General features: G+C 45.0%; 1 protein-coding gene across 3 annotated transcripts in view; it reads right to left on the bottom strand.

Moving 5' to 3' along the window:
- Positions 1 to 20,751, bottom strand: part of epha4b (eph receptor A4b) — a 95,001-nt gene that overhangs the window by 48,650 nt on the left and 25,600 nt on the right. For all 3 annotated transcript variants that reach the window (XM_069684091.1, XM_069684090.1, XM_069684089.1), the window contains exon 6: positions 486 to 641. In XM_069684091.1, coding sequence (XP_069540192.1) covers positions 486 to 641 — 156 coding nt within the window. The remainder of the gene's footprint in view (positions 1 to 485; positions 642 to 20,751) is intronic.

The raw sequence follows: 20,751 nt of genomic DNA on the forward strand, positions 1-20,751 counted from the left end.
TCCCCCTGGCTTTGTGTGCGCTTGCGTGTGCGCGTGACAAGCACACAATGACCAAGAAACATCATCAAATTTCTACCAGAGTATCGCCCCTATCAGTGTTCTCATCGGAGAAATCTGTGGATCATAACCGCACAGCCGACAAACATGGCTGTGTGTGTGTTTTTGGTGTGTATCGTGAGTGTTGTTGCGTAAAGTAAAAGCAGCCATGGAAGCAGAAAAAGCATGGAGGGATTATAGATTAAAAAATGAGTGAAGGAAAAGCAGCCATGCAAGATAAATTGTTACAAAAATACACTGCAAACAAATGAAATAAAATGTAATCCAATCATTGTTACTTAATTCCATTTTATGACATAAAAACATGAACAGCCAAATGCAAATGTTTAACTAACGCTCTGATTACACACTACACTATGAAATTAGCTTCCAATTGTCTGACTGTGTTTGCAGCTGATAAGATGAGCGTGTGTTTTGTTTTCACTCACGTGTGCAGGCCATGGAGCGTGGGTCGCTCTCGGCTCGGTGGAAACCTTTCTCGCACACACACTCGACGGCTTGTTCCTGCGGGGACGAGCTGTGTGGAGGACATTTGGTGCAGTACGCGTCTGTCGCCGAAGCTTTGTAGGTCCCAGGCCTGCAGGCTGGAGTGAGGAGACAGATAGAGGCAGGGTTAGAGACAATTCAAACACAGATGATAAAGTTTTCACCCAACAATTATTCACCATAAAGACCATAAAAATGTTTTGTTACACTGGTGTTGCTCCTATAAATGCTTAGAAGAGTCAAAACTCCAGCAATGCTCATATAAATAACGATTCCTCTAAGATCCCATTTAAATAGTCTTTTGTGTAATTAGGAGTATATTTAGAGTTCTTTATTGTGTTGTATTATGAGCCCGATGAAGGCAGAGAGCCAGGCCCGTTGGTCTCACAATAAAGTTACTGCTGGTGTTTTGACCCTTTGAGTCTGTTTCCCTTGACGTTGTGCCAGAATCTCCAGAAATGCTTCTTTAGGAGAATTCCAGTATGTTATGGCTTCTGCCTTTTCTTTAAAGCTATATTCTGCCAGTTACAATAATATTACACGAGGCAGTGGTTTAGCTCCGCTGGTAGAGCAGGCGCCCCAGAGGGTACAGTCCTTGACGCACTGATCGCAGGCTCGACTCCCGGCCTGCCGATCCATTTGGTGCATGTCACCCCCCACTCTCTACTCCCCACATTTCCTGCCTCACTTCATCTGTCCTATCAATAAAGGCAAAAACAAAAAAACAATAATATTAGACTTTCCAAAGCAGCTGCTGAGCTCTGGGAGCAGCGACATTGCTAAAAATGTGTGCAGTCAGACGATCTATCAGGTTTTAAACAACCTACAGGGTAGGCAAACTTAATCAGAGGAAAGTGAAACTGTTTCCCAAAATGCCAAACTTTGATCCGACACACCGACATCAATTATACAAGACAAACACCTTGTCTATGCGGGATATTTACAGACCATTAAGATGCATTCACTTTCAGTTTTACCTCTATATAAAGCAAGTTGTTTCTAACCCTCTGATGATCTTGTAGCAGTGTTGCTGCAGCATGGTCCCAGATCTAGACTAAATAAGTACAATGTTCTATCATTACACACCGCGTCACTACTCCATGACTCCTCGTGGTGGTGCTAATGACATGGGATGAGCTTTAACTGAACTAAAATGAATCATTAATCAGATATTGTGATGTATCATTATATGATTGTCTTGCAATATATCATTAATCACAGAATCTCTGTGTCGTGATGTTATCGTTATCGTGGGCCACGTATCGCATCTGTTTCTGTTTGAATGTTTGGCAGCAAGATTACAGTAAAAACTACTGGCCCTCAAAACTACCACATTTGACACACGAACAAGCAGAAACATTGATCAGACTTAAAACACCTTTACTCCATAATAATGGTCTTCCTTGTGAACAAAGTTTTATGTAACAACTGTTTTTGATAACAAGCGGCCATGTTTAATCGGTTCAGTATTTTCTATTAGTTTGTATTTACATGATAACAAAGGTATTTCCAGTTTAGAAGTGCACAGTAAATGTACAGCTGAGATGATGACGCCTCACTGTGGTACAGCCATATTTAAGTAAAGCTCTTACAGCTTTATAAAACATCTCCAGACATAAAGAGACAGATTTGCATGTCTTGAAGGTTGAACTGTTTTACTTGGCGGAGGCCTGCTCTCTGTGATTGCACTTTTAGCTCCAAGAATAAAACCAAGGCTGTACTGTAATACACCTGATGTATCCTTAGATCCTGTGAGAAGATGCAGGAGAGTAGCGGGGCATATACCCCAAGAGGTAGAAATGTTTTAAAGAACACTAAACGAAAGGAGGAGTTACTCTGCAACAGAAATACTACAGAGCCTGATAGGTCAGAAGATGTTCCGTGCAGCAGCCATGGCACTGAACAAGCAAACAAAGTTTGATGTAATATTTTGTGACATTAGGTCTACGTGAGATCCTTTTACATCAGGCCTGTATGACCACGGGGCCTTACAGTACAATAACACAGTGCAACAACAGATCAACTGTCAGCCCTGTTATATAAGCATTAGGCCTTCAGGCGACCAGGGGAACAAACATACACAGGCGCAGTCACAGCAATAATCACGATAACATAATATGACTATTGCTACTGCTGTTTCAGCGGCTGCATATTAGTCATTATGTGAAGTCATAAAACCGCGCTCGCGCTCAACAGGAGCAGCTTGCGCAAATAGATCTGGGACTGAGTGATTTCCCTTTTGCATCCTAGGCGGTAAAATGGAATTCCTGACTTCCCCTTTGGTAATCTGAATATAGATTACGCATGTATTTATTTATACATTCATAGGCCTGGTATTCCCATCCTCGCACGCCTCCTCTGCCTCTGTAGTAAACAGTATTACAGTGTACGAACCTCATGTACAGAAAATGAGGCTGCCTCGATTGTAATCCGTAGATGCTTTCTGTGTATGCATATGTGTGTGTGTAAAAAAGGTTGGATCAATGATGCGATAGAATCCGCCAGGTGCTGATTGCATGCTCGTGTGCCGAGCGCTTGTGTGGGAGAAGGTGTTAAGTATGCGGCGAGTGTGTGTGAGCGTGTGTGTTTCGCTTGCTGATTGCTTGTGCTGCTGGTGAAGGTCACGGATTTAATCAAGCTACACGTCACTCGTCCCAGAAAGGCTGTAAATTACCACACTAACACACAGGAGTGCGCGCACACACACACGTATGTTCAGCGGCGTAGTTAACCTGCGGATAGAAGGAATGGAAAAGTGGCCTAAAAGGAGTGCGATTTCTCACTGTGGAGGTAAGTTCTTCCACCTGGACGCTGTGCTTTGCTCGCATACAGACAGTATTTTTAGGCAAATCATTCATCATAGGGGAGCAAAGTCCACTAGCACAATCCCCAAAAGACCTGAGAGAACACTGGAAAAGGGGTGTGTGTGTGTGTGTGTAGCGGAAAAGAGAGGGAAAGAACGAAAGAAAGAAAGTAAAGGGAGTGATAATTCTCAAAGGGTTTCTGCTCTCTTTCCCCCTTCCTGTCAGCTTCCAAGGTAATGGGTGCCTATGTGCTGTGCTGGAGACTCTGTGTGTGTGTGTGTTTGTGTGTGTTCCTGTTGGCTGGGCTGTAGGAGCAGGGTGGAAAAGCAGCTTTTCTCCGGGGACGTTTCATCCGGAGAGTCCTGGCTCCGGGCGCAGGCCATCCACAGAGGCACAAAGGACCCCGCTGCTAGAGGACAGACAGGGCGCCCCATGCCAGGCCTGGCGTCCCAACAACTGCAAAAAAACTTTCTGCAAGAAAGGCTGCTTGGCTGCTCAAAGTGGCGCTTCCTCCTCCTGATCTGCTGTTTTCTACTCTGCTTTTCCACCTCGCTCTCACTCTCTTTTTTTCGTTCTCTCTCAGAGTCCCCCTTTTCCCCTGTCTCACACTTTTGTTGCCTCTCTTTTTTTTGTCTCCTCGAGCTTCTCCCTGCGTCTGCCCCATGGGAAATGTGTGACTTGACTTGGTTCCCTTATGATTAATGATTTAGCATGAATATGAAAAAGGGACAAGAAGGCTGAGCGCTCACATAAACATACACTCGCACACAAAGCAGAGCGAAAAAGTTAAGTCACGAAAACTATGTTGTACAACTAAGAGCTACCTCTAAATTTGCATCATATTTGAAGTAAAGGTTGACAATGCTGCTCAGTATATGTGTGTGTGTGTGAGAGTGTGCATGTGTGTGTTTCCTCTAAAGACAAAGTGTGGCCTCAGATCCAGTGTCTTATTAAATATTCATCCGGTCACCAGAGAGACTTAGTGTATTTATGCCAATCGATAGCTCTTAGATATGATATAGTGATGCTACTCAAGACACACCCTCAGTCACCACGTGCTGATTGAGAGGGGAACGGCCCAACTGTTTCCTCCGGGACACTGAGCTGTATGAGCCGAATAATTTCTGCTCTATTCTGCCTCTAATCTATTCTACTCTCTTTAGGGCTGCAAGAACTATTTTAATCAATTCTAACATGTCAGAAAATATTATAAAAATAATCTAACAGTGACATATCTTTAAAAAAGCTTCATCAATCACTATATTCTTTGTCACTAGTGGTGAGAACCCACAAAGACCTCAATCTTTGGTTCCCCTCAGGTCGACAGAGATTGTTAGCATCTTTTAATGCATCATTTTTGGTTCATGGCTCTCATATTTATTCTGGTTCATTCTAACCACACTTCCCCCATGTTTCCAGACACAGCAGGCAGCTGTTTCCAGCTCAAAACCTCTGAATGTAATCTACCTTCAGAGCACCAAACAGGAGACAGGCAAAGCAAGTAGCTAGCTGGTTAGCATAGTGGAGCATTTAGCAGATAAGACAAGAAGAAGAAGACAAATGTTTGACTTAGGAGTTGGAAAAGAACAAGAGGCAAAAAGAAAGGACATATATGACTGACTTATTTGTCACTTATTTGTCAGGTGATCAAAATCACTCTAAATGAAAGCTAGTTTACTCCATATCTGCTGGATGTGAATGCTAGCAAGGGTTTGTTACAAAAACATGTTAGCTGTACTAGCTCGTTCCCTCGCTCAAAAAACATCAAATAAAGGAAAGAATCAGTTAATTCTGAACTTTCAATGTAAAACTATTGTCTAAATAACTCCAGTTGATTCAAAAATTCTACTCCGTATACTTTTCTTCACTCTCCACACTCTTCTAGGACTAATTTATATTATTTATTCTGTAGCACAACTTAAATTAGAGCAATTTAACAGAGAGAAGGAAGCCTAAATTAACTGCTATGGGACTGGGACACAGACATAGGGTACTTTTCCACATGCAGCTTTCATAGTTCATTTAAATTACACCTTTAAGGCGTTATGTAAAAGTATGGAGCTGAGGGATGCTCGTGCTAAAGTTAGAAGCTAGCATACTGACTGAAAGTACACCGTGCTTTAGTTTTACAGTGTAATACACTGTCACTAATGACTCTTTAGGAAACACTTAAGCTCCAGTTCTGATTTAATGCTTACATGATGCTAAAATAGAGTTGAGGAGCTAATTGTTTGATTGACACAAGCTGTTGACTGCACCGGAAGAGTTTGGGAAATGTATTTAGTAAAGGCTGCAAAGGGCCTGTTAAGGTGTCTCGTAGCATCATTCATTACTTTCTTATTACATTTAACCAGGCAGACGTTTTAAAAATCCCATCAGCTACACTTTTCTTAAACAACAAACACTTCCTCTCTGCGTGGCTGGGGGGGCTTCTCCTCTCCTCCTCTTTCCTTTCAGACGCTCTTTGCTAGTTTAACTGTTAATTGCTCTCTACTCTTCCTTTCTGTTGCTCTCGCTTCAAGTCAAACATTGGCTGCCCGCCGGCTTTACCATAAAGAGGAGAGAACTGTGTGTGTTAGCGGACGGGTGGGGGGTACAGTGAGAGTGTGTGTGTTCTTCTGAGAGGGGAAGTTGTGTAAAGCTCGCTGGCCCACGGGAGATGAGCTCCATAATGGTCACCATGGCAACAGGCTTTCAAGATGGAAACCTTCTAGTACCCCTCGAGTGGCACCGCTCCTGGAGCACAGGGCCGCCTGTGTGTGTGTGTGTGTGTGTATGTGTGTGTGTGTGTGTGTGTGTGTGTGTGTGTGTGTGTGTGTGTAGGCTACCCAGGCGTTAGTTGAGGCGAGCTGCTTAAAAATTGATACATCAAGCGTCAGTGGAGAAACCTGACGAGATTGAATGTGACGTCCTTTACGGCCACCAGGGTCGTGTCTGTATGTGTGTGTTTGTGTGTTTGTGTACATGCCCGTGAAACATGCTCTTGCCCGACTTGACATGTTTTCATGCTAAACTAACTTGCTGCTGAAGAAGTCGTGTGAGTTTATTAACAAAGTCCGCCTTGTCAACAATTTCCCTCGTTGATAAGTGGAAGTAATACGTGTGTGTGTGTGTGTGTGTGTGTGTGTGTTTGTGTGTGATTCTGCTCATAGCGAGTAGAGCAAAGTGCTTCAGTGTTTGTGTGTTGATCGTAATGAGTAGTTTGGGTGAAATGAGATGTCAACATCAGTCCACCCCCCTGCTGAAAACCTCTAATCCCCAATCAGAGTTCATAATAACCTTTAACACCGTTATCACCATTACTACTAATCCTGTGAAGCACACACACTCAGACACACACGATTCCAGCACAAGACTATTTCAAGACTGAAACTCACAGGATCACATGGATGCTTAAAACACCTGCCAAATCTGACCACGAGTCGCTGACGACGATCCACAAAAACACTGAGGAAATAACCAAACATACATTTTCCTCCTAACAGAACAGATTTTTCGTGGATGCCTCATTTCCTGCGATGATAACACAAACAACAACATCATCAAACTGTCTCTGTTACATCATTAACTCCTCGGCTCCACAAGCACAGATTTTTTTGAGCAACTCTAAAAGATATTATTTTCTCAGCTGTCAGAAAATAAGCGCTCTGAAGATAATAAATAAATAACTCTTAAAATATTTTGGGCCAAATCTGGAAGTTGTATTTTTGAGAGCTTAATACATTTATTTTGAAAAACCATAATGTAGTTTACCTGCGGGCATTAGAGCTTTACACGGTTGCCAATTAGAGATGCTAATTAGTTGTTTAAAAGTGGGACACATTTTAAAAACTGTCTGCTGCAAACATAATTAGCATTGCAGCGCTACGTAGCATAGCTGTGCTGCTAATTTAACAAGTTTATGATGGAAGGATTTCTACTGGGGACATTTGCACAGTCGCTTTGGATATTTGTCTACCAGCAACCGGAACTAACTTTACAAGTAATCCCAGTGTGAGATCAAGATGTAGTTATGTCTGACAGTATTTCAGGGCTGCACGGTGGTGCAGTGGTTAGCTATGTCGCCTCACAGCTAGAAGGTTACTACTTCCAATCCTGGTTCGGACGAGGTGGGCCTTTCTGTTGCATGTTCTCCCTGTGCATGCCTGGGTTCCCTTCAGGTACTTTGACAGTCCAAAGACATGCTGGTTAGGTTCTGTGGTGACTCTAAAATGCCCCTAGGTGTAAATGTGAGCGTGAAAGGTTGTGTGTCTCTGTGTGTCAGCCTCGTGATTGACAGGTGATCAGTCCAGGGTGTACCCCGCCTCTCGCCCAATGACAGCTCGAATAGGTCCCCCCCCCCCCCCCCCCGCGACCCTGCACAGGACAAACGGTATAGATAATGGATGGATGGATGGATGGCGGTATTTGAGAGCAAAAAGATTTTCCCCACCAGGAAGGAAAAGGGTCAAAAATCATTTAGACAAAGCTATTGGACATACTGGTGCCCCTAAAAAGCAAGTCCTTTACAGGAATTCTACTGCACAATAACAGTTAATGAAAAAAAACATCACATTAATCTTATAAAATGTCACCAAATCTTGTCTTTTCATGTCTGTCATGGAGAAATATAGGCTGCCAGACTAATCAAAGGTGAATACTGGTTTCTGTGGCCTAATATGGGAAGGTGTTTCATCAGTGGACTGAAAGAAAACAGTCCCACATATTATGTGTAACCTGAAGAATTGCAATAACCTGCTTTAATTATAATATTATTCTGGTATGTCTGGAAATTAGCAGCCAGTAGAAACATAGGCCTAGTGAAGCATCAGCACCTTTTTATCCTGATTCAACCCCTACATCATCTCATCAGAGCCAAATATGTGGCGTAAAGCTTATGATTTATAGAAATATTGTGCGATATAGCAGCAGTCATTTTGCCTGCAAGACTTCAGTTAGAGGAGAGGAGGCAGGATCACACCGAAGCAGAGGTTGATGTGAGATATGAGGCATGTCCTGCCTGAGGACACAGGTCTCCATGATTGACACCTCAGGACAGACCCTCGCTGTGTTTACAGCATCTTATTACTTCTTGACCCACACACACACTCACTCACTCACACACGATCAGACCGGATATGAAATGGTTTGTGATGTCCAGTGCATGAAGCACATGAGTACACTCAGGCTTCTTCCTGATCTACCGTCCGTCCTCTGGATGCCGGCCAATTACCGCGATCAGCCAAGAGGAACTCCAGGATGAAGCTTGTCCACTCCCTCGATCTGTCCATCTCTTTCCTCCCTCTGTTCTCCCTCCTGTCTGTCTGCTTCTCTGTCTCTGTCCTCTCCGTCTGTCTCGCTCCCTTTCTGGCCATCTCTTCTTTATTCTCTCTATTTGTGTGTGTGAGTGAGTGTGTGTCTGCTTTTTGGATGTGTGTCTTATTTCCCAGCGGGCTGTCTGTCATACGTTGACCCTGACCTTCTCCAGAGCTCCTGCACAAATATTTACTCTCTCGCTGACAGGCACACACACACGCATGCGCGCACGCACACACACACACACACACACACCCTTCAAAAATGTGAGTGAGGGAGAGAGAGCTCAATTTCAGTGCAATTAAAGCAAACACACACACACACACACACACACACACACTTTTCTAGTGGTAACCAGAGCTGATGGCTCACTAATTTTGAGCCGGGATGATTATCCTGCAGTCTAAAAACAGATTAAATAGATACCAGGTGCATGTGTGTTTCTGTGTGAAAGGGGTCATGGGCGAGGGACATGTGGAGAGAGAGAGAGAGAGAGAGCATGACAGGCCTATAGAGCAGGTCTGTTGGGAGTTTGGTTCGCAGTCTGAATAACTTATTCTTCTGTCTGCCTGTTTTGTTATCAAGATAACAAAACAGGCAGACAGAAGGCCGGAGAGACACAAAGATTCACCTTCGACTTTTAAACAAGTACACACACACACACACTCTCTCTCTCTCAGTCTACCTACACAGGTTTAAACCTTCACTATAACCACACACATCCTCTCCCCTGGCGAAAACACCTTACATAAAACCAAGAACACGCTATAAACACACAACCACACACATGTCCTATCTCCTCAGAAACGACGCTCACACACACACACACGTAAACGCGACGGCAGCAAACGTGACCGGCAGAGTGTGTGTAGGAGGAGCCTTTGTCCTCTCCTCACCGACGTTATTTTCAGTTCACCCCCCTCAATAATTCATTCTCTGAGGCGGAGGAGGAAAGGAGAGCCCCGTGCCTTTTCCTGCGTGTCACACACAAAACAGTCAAACACAAACACACACTTGTGCAGATGTAGCTCCTGAGTGTCTCTCTGTCTTTAATCTGTGGGTGGGCAGAGGTCGACTTTGTCAGCTAAAACTCAGAGAAGACTGATGATAGCAGGGGAAATCTGCATTTGTATGCTTCAGTCTAATTCACAGACTCTTCACAGTCAACAATCTAACACTAAAGCAGAAGACGCGTCAAGAAAAATACCGCTTGATTGCCTCCTCGCTGGTTTGTGAGCGTGTACACATCACGGAGTACACCCCGGTGAACTAATGTATTTCTGCACCTGAATATGTATGCGTGTGTCCCAGAGTGCCATCTTCCACCTGACAGCGACCGTATATGAATGAAGTGCTCCTCTTCACTCCGTCTTGACACCACGGCGCCCATTCAGCACCGTGCAGGAAGTCAAGGGTGTCACACACAAAAGAGTCCCCTTTGGGAAAATTGCCGCCGCGTGTTCCTTTTGTGCTCTCCGTTATAAAATCGGCAGCATTCAGGTCGACGGGAGCTTCTCATCTGGCAAATAAATATTGACAGGAGATTTAGATCTGCTGGCAGATCTGCGTAAGAAGCAGCCATGAAAGGGAACGACGCTCGCAGAGCTCGATGATGATTTCAGCGTGGAGATGATAAAACCAGGTGGCAAATCAGTCTGGAGAGAGGGAGAGAGTCTGACATACACTTTATGATTTCTGACCTATTTTTGGTCTCATGTATTTTCAGCTTAATTGGAAATGATCTACACTGAGGATATATGTTCGCATGAGGCACCTTTATTTCCTTCACATTGTTTTGTTGTAGCTGACAGAGGAAGTTTTCCTCATGCTTTACACTAAAAATGCGTAATAACTTTACTTCCTCTGGCTTTCAAATAAGTCATGTTGTAGAGCAGGGGTTTTAATGTGCCAACAGGTACAGTTTATTAGCCATTGGCTATGAAATTCTTATTTCTTGTGCTTGAAAAATTAGAATAAAAAGGAAAACATACAAGTTAAGAAAGAGAATCTGAGACATGGGATGTATACATAATGCAATACTTGATTCTGATTGGTTAATAAGGGCATTCTGAGGTCTGTTATTTCTCGATAACAGACCGTTGTAATGAAGAACAGACCTTTTTTATTTATTTATTTTTTATTTATTTATTTTTATGTATTTATTATTTGCAACCCCTGTCGCTGGTTAGGCTTTTCTACTAAATGTCAGTACGAATCATCATTAAATATAGCACATACATATAGGTTGCATTCTCATACATTATTATAAAGTTTAAAAACATTTTAAAAGTGACACACACAGAATGAATGCATGTATAAAGTGTCTGTGTGCATGATCCGACTTCAATGGTCGCAGGTTTGATTTAGTTTCAGCCAGTGTTTCACCTTTTATTTAGCCTTAAATGGGTACGGGACACGTGGTCTCATTCTCAAGAGACACAGGACATTCAGTTCAGAGATACAGAACAATAATGAAATCATTGAAGTGATAAATGCACGTTCTCACAGACGCTCTCTCCATGTTTTTTACTTAAAATTCCCGCGGGGAATTTAGCTGGACAGCTTTAAATCCGTTGCTAGGGATCCGGCTCTAATCACACAATCTGGAGGACTAACTGTGATCACATCCGTCACAATCATCAGCAAACAGAGAAAGTGCTCTGTTTGCCTGTCTCTATCCTGCATCTCCCTCTATCCCACTTCTCGGCACATCGGCAGATGGCTGCTCAACATGAGTCTGGTTCTGCTCGAGGTTTCTCCCTGTTGAAAGGCGCTGTCTTTTCACTGTGCCACATGTTGCTTAGTGCTGCTCATGGTGGATGTATTTTGGGTCTAGACCTGCTCTTTTTGTAAAGTGTCTTGAGAAAACTTTGGCTATGATTTGGCGCTGTACAAATAAAAATGTATTCATTAAATTGATAGTATTAAAAATGTATATATAAACAGGAAGTAACCAGTAGTCATAGCAAACTAAAGATCAGGTGATGCTTTAAACATGTAGGCTGCCCCTCAAACTCAAGACACAGCTGCATGTAGAAAACAATGGCACCGTTAAAAGCATGCTGTTCATGATGAGAAGAATCTTTTGCAAGTTGTGCGGTTATAAGGAGCCTTTTGTTTCTCTGATTTCTCAGCTGATCTTTCTTAATAAACCCTGGGACCTGCAGGACGTGTGTGACTCAGTTGTGAGAGCCATTTTTGATTCTAATTGTGTCATCGAACGCTGAGGGTTTTTAAAGTCCATTAATTCCCTCCATGCGCTGACGCAGCCGCTGCTGCAGCTCAGACTGCTGACAGTGTTGATAAGCGGCCAAATCGGCAGGCCAAAAATGCAATAACTAACTTCCTGTTGTTTTCAGATCACTGGCACGCACCTGTCCCGTCCACCTCATGCAGACTCTCCTCACATATAGTCATGATCAGAAAGCTTTGCTTGCAGGTGTATTCAGCTTTGCATTCAAGGTCTTTTCATCTTTAATTGTACGACTGCAGTTGCTCGTCTATGTAATCTGTCACATCTCTCATCAGGCTGTAACCCGTCTTTGTTCTGCCCGACACTGGAGCTGAATCGTCTTATTTGAACTTTGTGAACGGCTGCTTTTGGCTGGAGAACAATAGCGCAGCTGTTCTAAAAACGAAAGCAGTGACAAATTGGACAAATTCGGCCGCGGCTACATCTGCACGCCGTGAGCAGTAACGCCTGTGAAACGGCGGCCCAATCAGTGCGACGGGCTGATCGTACATCTGGAAGCCATCCATAAAGTAGAGAGGAGGAGAAGGAGGAGGGAGGGGAGAAGGGGGGAGGGGTCAATGGCTGCCTTCCTGTTCCTGTGTTTCCTGTTCTGCAGAGCTGCTGGCTGCCTGCACGCCTCCTCGTGCACCTTTCAGAAACCTTCAGATCCTAAGTGGAGCAAACTCAACCCTGATTCAACACTATAGCAATGTGAAAATGATGAACTTTCCCATGAGTGCACACATGTTTATCCCTAAGCATATGGAACACAGCCAATTAATGGCAACTGTACCCAAAGGAGACAAACTCTCCTGTCTACACCTCTCTCCTCTCTCTTTCTGCCTGCGCCTGTGGGGAATCGTGCTATATAAGGACGTGAGGAGCTGAAACATGCGTTAACAGTTTCTCAGTCCTTGGCCTGCTTTTCCTCCGCTCCTCTGAGGGTTTGTTCTCACAGCTCAACCCACTGCACCAGACTCTGCTGAGCTACACGAGGTTCCCGTCTCCTGTAAGCCACCTCCGAGTCCTCAGGTTTCGTCGGGGCTAACGTGTCGTGGCGCTAAGGTGGCTTTTGGCTACTCAGCGTATGTCTGGTTAGCGATCGGCCGCGGCGCGAGAGAGCGGGGAGCGGTGTGTGTGAATAGACATTATCTGGGTCAGTGCTGTGTGGGTATGTAGACGGGGACGATGGTGTGTAGAGGGTATAAGCTTTTGTGATTTTGTGTGTCATTTATTGGAACACAAAGGAGAGGAGATGAGACAGAGGGAGAGGGGAGACGGGATGGAGTTTGGGAGCGACATGAGAGAGAGGAGATAAAGGGGAGAAGTGGAGTGAAAAAATGACCGCCATTATCCAAATAAATGAAAGTCAGACAGACAGAAAGACAGACAGGTAGCAGGACAGAAGAGTGGCCTTTACTTAGCCCATATATCCGTCTGTCCTTTCAGAACATCTGGTTAGCAATCACACCTCACTGCCTGACACTTCCACAGCTTAATGCCTGCAGCAGTGCGCACACACACACACACACACATGCCTGCATACACACATGCGTGCACTGAGCACACACTAAAATCTCTTGACTTGCTGTCTAAATCCTTCTGTTAGCCGCCCACTCCCTTCCTACCCGCACCTTCATGCTCTCGAGCTCCCTGAGCTGCCACTAAGAGAAGAGCAAAAAAAGTGTGTGTGTGCGCATGTGTGTGTGAACATACTACATGCAGGAGGGAGCCCTTGACCTTCAAAAGTCTGTATGTGATCAACATAAAAATGCTCACTTTACCAACTGTACACACACACACACACACACACACACACACACACACACACTGCTGTAAGGCTGGAGGCAGAGATCGACCTCTGCGTTGGAGAGGCAATAAAGAAAAGCAGGTTCCCTACTGAGCTTTCAACACACACACCTACTCACCGACACACACACACACACACACACACACACACACACGGAGCCCTCTGTAAATGAGCTCAATCTCTTTCACAGGTGTGAAGATTAGTCTTTTCCTACATCTGTTCCCTGCTCAAACCTTTCATTATGAACAGAGGCGGCAATCCTCTTATGAGATATAAAAGTCTATTGTGTGTGTGTGTGTGAGTGTGTGTGTGTGTGTGTGTGTGTGTGTAGTCCTTCTTAATGTGTGTGCCTCTGCGTGGCCTTCGATTGCGCCCTAAAAGGAGGACATGTATGGTATAACATCTTTCAGCAGAGAACAAACAAAGGTTTTCACTGTGAATGGTCCCCCGCTGCGCTGCGGTCGCAGTCGAGTCTGATCGACTGAGCGGCTGAGCGGTCGGCCTTTGATCGCTCGCTCGTCACCAGCCAAACAGAGAGTCAAATTCCCCTTCACAGGTTGAGCAATGCTTTCCAAAAATATCAACTTTTTTTCCTCCTCCTGAAAACGACACTGTACAGCTCTTAGTTCTCCTGCCCGACAGTTATGATCTCATAGTTGTGGTGGACTGTGTGAGGCGCTAAAGCTGTGTGATGTTTCCCTGGCTTTAAGGGGTACATGGCGTTGCCTTAAAGGAACAACTCAACATCCATCTGGTCCACCTGTGAAGTTGCCAGATACAGTAAGTGAGCCCTGATTTGATCTCTGTACAAGCACAGTAATACTGACCTGGCAACCTAACCGTGGAAACTAGACTTCTAGAAGTTACTTGGAAATATTCCACTTTGTAACAATCTGTAACATGTTGGTTTATACAACTAGTGAGCTTAAGAGGCAACCAGTTGAATTTTCTCTCCATTGTACGGAGCCAGGCTAGCGTTTCCCTCCTGTTGCTAGTCTTTATGCTAAGCTAGGCTATCTAGCTGTGGGCAGTAAGCTAAAATCCACCATACAGGCATTAGAGTGTTTCAATCTCTGGGCAAAAAAGGAGCTAATATTCACACGGTGATCTGACCTTTGAACTTCTTTAACTCTTCCACCTCAACAGGGCTCCAATTAACGCAAGAAACAGTCCAAATGACATCAACGCTGTCACATACAAACTTTTGCATCCTTTTGTGCTTTTTATAGACAAACCTGGCAACATCCCTGTTCCCCAGAGATGGTTAGTGGATGAGCGCAAAGGTAACCGTGACGCTGTCGGTGTTAGCTCGGCGGGGTGGGCGTGTTCTCGCACGAGAGAGTGAGAGTGAGCCTCTGGTGACGGAGAGCCCAGGAGGAGGAGGGGCCCAGTTTGAATGTGTTGCTGACAAGATGCAATGAAGAATCCTACTTACTTTACCTTTAACAGTCACATGTATCACTCACTTTAAATTTTGGCCCTGGAAAATGTAGACAAAGGCAGCGTGCAGTTTGTCACTTGGTCTGACACCTTCCCCCCCACCAGCGGTTTCAGGCATTAAAAATAAAGAAATAATCAATCTTGTCGCTGATGGTCTGGTTTGCTTTGTAGGTCATATAGAGTCATCAGGATTAATTTCAGTCTGTTTCATAACCTGTGAAAAACGCCGCTAACTCCGACATGTTTACATCCTGTATTTGTTTTCTGATGTTCATCAACATCCTCTGTCCCTATAAAATAAACAAATAAATAAATCTCCTTCTGTCACGGAGCAAATAAGCGTGTTTACTGCATAATCTAAGTGTTATTCCAGTCATGTAGCCGTCCAAAAACCCATTGTGTCTGTCTCAACACGCTCCAAACAAACACATTTCACACCAGACAATTCACACTGGATCTGATGCACGTTGGGCTTGTTCCTCGGTGATTTACACTCTTGGTTTCTGTCCAATTTGAGAAGTGAAAAGAACAGCAGGAGAGCTAAGTGGAGTCAGCATGACGAGCCGGGTGTGACTGTGAAAAGTTCCTCTTGTAAGCGAAGATCTTGCTTTATATCGGCAGAATCAACAGACAAATGAAGACAAAGAAAAGGTGAAAAAGCAGACGGATAGACGGACATGTGATGCTGACCTATATTCCTTTAGCCTGCTGAGAAAGAGAGGGAGAGGAGACTAGGGCAAGAGAACTTGTGTCGAGGTGACAGGTGTCTGTCCTTCTCCACTCCGTCTCCTCCATCTCTCCGGCATCTGAGGCAGTAATTGGTGCTGTCAGACACACACAGAAGGACAGGACACACACACATACACACTCCTGCCCTTCAGCGTGTACCCCTTGGGCTTAAAGCAGGAGAGGTTTTGTGAGGAGAATTCACTACATCCCCTACCAGCTGTGAGACAGAGAGACAGCAGGGGCGGGCGAGGGAGGACGAGGTGGAAATGGACGGGGTTAGAGAGAACAGAGGCAGACTGACAGAGAGAGAGGGAGCGAGGCGGGGGGCTTCGGCTGCACACACAGAGGCCTCTGCATGGGGTTAAGAGAGATGGAGGAGAACTGACGAGGACGTGCAAATGTAAGTGACAGAGAGGGAGAGAGAGAGGGATTATGTAACTCCAGTGTTGACAGAGCAGATGAGGTTGATTTCATGTGATTGAGCAGCAGAGCCATCGCAGCAGCCACACGGAAACACAAAGGATGTATGAACAACAATCATACAAATATGTATTTAAGCTGCAGTTGTAGAAGATAAAGGACATTGGCAGTAATATTCTCTGTTTTAATAATCCTAACAACCCCCGTCTGTGTCTCAAAAGTCTAATAAAGCTTCCTCCTCTGAGCCGTAGAGCTCCTATGTGGTCCAAAGAGCGATTAAAGACACAACATTGAGTCACACTGTTGCTCTGGTTGCCATGTTTCCTCAACTACAACAAACATGGGCACCATTACATGTTGCTCCCACATACCCCGCCCTGCTGTCTTACAATACTCACTAGAGCTCCAATTGTGTATTAATCCGCTGCTAAAAATAGTGCCCAACAATGCTCTCCTGTGAGTGACACTGTAGTGCCCATCTCATTTAGTGATCTAATTTAGTGGTTCTTTCTTCAGCACAAATAAAAGGCGTTTTACTTGTAACTTAAATGACTGTGTCAGAACAATGTCCCTAAATTACAGAATCTGTCAGGTAAAGCAGCATGCTTTCAAAATGTGCTTACATTCAAACCTCTGCAGGCGATCCAGAACGCTGCAACGCGACCTGTCTTCAACCAAAACAGCAGAAAAGTTTGGGGACCACTGTTTTAAGAGCATCTTGGAAGGGAAAACTGTCCAAACCCCACAGCTTATCCACAGGGGTGCCTCAGGGGTCAGTGCTCGGTCCCCTTCCTTTTTCAGTAAATACCACTTCAATTTGCTCCCATGGTTTCTCATACCATTGTTATGCCGACGATACCCAGCTCTACCTGTCATTCCCACCAGACAACACTACAGCCTCGGCACGGATCTTGTCATGCCTTGCCAATATCTCTAAATGGATGAAACAGCGCCACCTTCAGCTCAGCCTATGCAAGACTGAGCTTCTTGTTGTCCCAGCCAGTCCCTCTATGCAACCACAGATCAACAACCAGCTTGGACAAACTGAACTCATACCCACTAAGTCTGCTCGGAACCTGGGCGTCACAACTGATGACCAGCTAACCTTTAAGGTTCACGTGGCCTCGATTGCTCGGTCATGTTGATTTGCCCTGTACAACATTAGGAAGATCAGACCCTACCTGTCAGAGCATGCAACACAACTGCTGGTACAGGCTCTCGTGATATCACACACTGATTACTGCAGCTCCCTACTGGCAGGCCTTCCTGCATGCACATTCAAACCTCTGCAGATGATCCAGAACGCAGCAGCACCACTGGTCTTCAATCAACCCAAAACGGCACATATCCCTCCACTGTTCAGATCCCTCCACTGTCTCCCAGTTGCTGCTCACATTAAATTCAAAACCCTGTTGCTCGCTTACAAAACAGCAACAAAAACACCTCCTGCCTACCTGAACGCCCTCATCCAGGTCAACACTCCCTCCCACCCACAATGCTCTGCCAATGAAAGGCGCCTGGTACTCCCACCACAACAGGGTCGCTAAGTCTCTAACTAGACTCTTCTCCTCAGTCGTCCCCAGGTGGTGGAACGAGCTACTCCATTCAGTCCACAGAGTCCCTTTCACCTTTAAGAAGAAGCTAAAGACACGCTCTTTCATGAACACCTCTGCACTTCATGATATTGACGCTATTGATGATGATGACGTTGTTGATGTTGATTCGGATATTCGATGATGATAATGATGATGGGGATCTGCTTCTATACTCCCTGTGCATTGCCTCTGTGTACTGCCTGTTGGAACGGTGTCAGATCACACTTGAAGCTGTTTGTTGGCTCTTACTGACTTCATTCCCTCCTGTGTAGATCGTTGCTTGTGTTGTATTAACTCTCAGATGTACGTCGCTTTGGACAAAAGCATCTGCTAAACAAGATTGTAACATTGTAAAATCTGTGACCTTAACAAACTTGTTTGTAAGAGGAAATGTGCAAAGTCAAAGCCAATAATAAAACCAATGGAGGGATGCCAGACTTAGCCGAACAAAATATCCATAAATCAGGATTTTAATGATAGTAACTTGGCATTACGTCACTGTCAAGACCAATGGTAGGCCTGGAGGCTTGCTGATCAAAATGAAGACCGCATTTCCCAAAGAGCACATCAACCCCCCTCATTTTTTGGAAGAATCGTGGCCCCCATGTGCACAACACGCATCGTCAGCCGTTAACAACATTAAAACACACACATTTAACACACTTTGTGGAAACAGGAGCTAAGCGTGGGGTGGGAAAGTAGAAAGAGAGAAAGATGAACCCGTGATCTATAAATGTTTAACGAGTGCAGACAGAGGAGATGAGGGCTGCGAGGAAGAGGAGGAGGAGGGAGGGAGGAGGACAGAAAGAAAAATGGTGAGGTGAAAAAGGAAGACAGCAACAGAAAGGATGGGTGAGGAGCGAAACGGGGGGCTTGTAGAGGGGGAGAACAGTCCCATTATAGCAGCAGACACCAGAGCAAGGTTATAAAACAGCAGAGAGGAGGGGAGAAAGAGCCAGAGATGGTGGGAAAAAAGGCTGTAATTGGAGGTGTCTGGTGTTTGTCTAACACAGAGGGGCTAGTAATGATTCCATTAGCGCCTCACACCAAGAGAGAGAGAGAGACAGGGACACGGAGAGAGAGACAGAGGGTGAGAGAGAGGGAGTGACACACAGACAAAAAGAGGACGCTAAAGACGCTAGGAGAAGATCCACACAGAACGTGAACACAATGAGCGTCAGAGCAGCTAAATGGAAAAGAAAGAGGCAAACAACCTCACACAAAAAGAACAACGCCGGCGTCCATTAAAAGGCTCGTTCACCTGCACCATGATGATGATCTCTCTCCCCCACCTCACCCCTTCATCTCTTTGTGCGGCAGCGAACGAGAGAGATAGAGGGGGTGATTTAAATGCATTAGCCGAGCGTGTTTTCCCTATGGAAGACCTTCAGACTGTGTCAGGGCAGGAACCTTTTGTTTGGAGCTGACGCCGCGCGCTGAGAGGACTCTTTAAAAGCCTGGCCCTCGTTCTCACAGGGACACATTATGGTGCGACGCCAAGGGTTGTTGTACTTCTCTGTGTCCTCTCATGTCTTTGTTAAAAGCAGGCTGATTAGAGATGCAGAAAGGGAACAATATCAGGAGGCACGTGCGGGATAAAAACAGCACAGGCTTCAGGTTAACAAAAGAAAGCTGCTTTCCGCGGTGTGAATGTGGCTTTATTTCACTAATATGTGAGGCTGACATACGTGGGACAGCACATTGTTCTGTTGCATGAGGAGGAAATGTCATTGCTATGCAAATCCTCCACAAAGAAATGTTTTTCCCTAATACTGAGTAGGTGGCGCAGACAAGCCTGCAGCGGAGAAGCTTCAATTTACCACGAGGAATTAAAAGTTATTGAAAATGTTAGTCGATTGTTTCCAGAATAATTGCTATGGCAGAAAAATAAGAGCTTTGATTTCCTTCCTGCGATGCACACTGGACACCTGTTTCGCCTTCACACACACACACACATGCGTCTACATCTGTACTGAGCTTATTAGACCAGGGACACATTTATATCCTGACCTCTGACCGTCAATCATTACCGCACACTAAAGCACACACACACAAAACACACACACACACACGCTGCGACCGAGTTCAAACTGGCTTGTTAAAGGCGCTTACACTGCTTTATTTATTCTCTCCGGAGTGATAAGACTCAGGGAGCAGACTGATGAGGTCACAGAGGTCACAGAGGTCAGCCTGCTTTGCTGCGTCAGACTGACTTTAAATAAAGTTTGAATACAGACGATGTGACATAAAACTACTCGCTGTAGGAAGAGAAATGATATGAAAACCTGTCAGTGAAATAACCAGTCGGCGTTTCATGATTGAGATGCAGCCCGAGCTCTGCCACAATCTGTGCACATTACCCTCCTGCAAGCTGCAGAGTGCAGCTTCTGTTCTCCCGCTCGCTCGTCTCTGAGGCCCAACAGCCAAGTTTTCTGTGTGTCTCGGCTGCGGCGTCTCCGAAACAAGCGAGATTGCATTATGTGCACCGATTTCCAAGTTTGCAGTGATGAATATCTAAGAATCCATTTTCTTTTTTCGGGGAGGGAGAGAGCCCGTGGGGACAAGTGTCGGCGTGAGTCTAACACAGCCGGCGCTCCCAAATGCACGCACACACACACACACACACGTACGGCACGAACCATCTGCGAGTTTTACGATTCAATAATCTGCTGCTTCCTAAGGCATACCTTTTCCTCTCCTCCTGCAACACAAACACACATCAATGAGCATTTTCTCACACACACACACACACACCGTTCTCCTCTACTCAGCAGGGAAAATTAGATATTCAGCTCCGACAAACACACACACACACACACACACAAAAAGCAACATCCACCCTTTTTCTTGCATGAATTGTCCTTGCAGAGCTGTCTAAAAGTA

This window comes from Semicossyphus pulcher, unplaced genomic scaffold (assembly GCF_022749685.1).
Source record: "Semicossyphus pulcher isolate SPU_LCO1_2020_fin unplaced genomic scaffold, fSemPul1.0.p SCAF_7, whole genome shotgun sequence".
Taxonomy (NCBI): domain Eukaryota; kingdom Metazoa; phylum Chordata; class Actinopteri; order Labriformes; family Labridae; genus Semicossyphus; species Semicossyphus pulcher.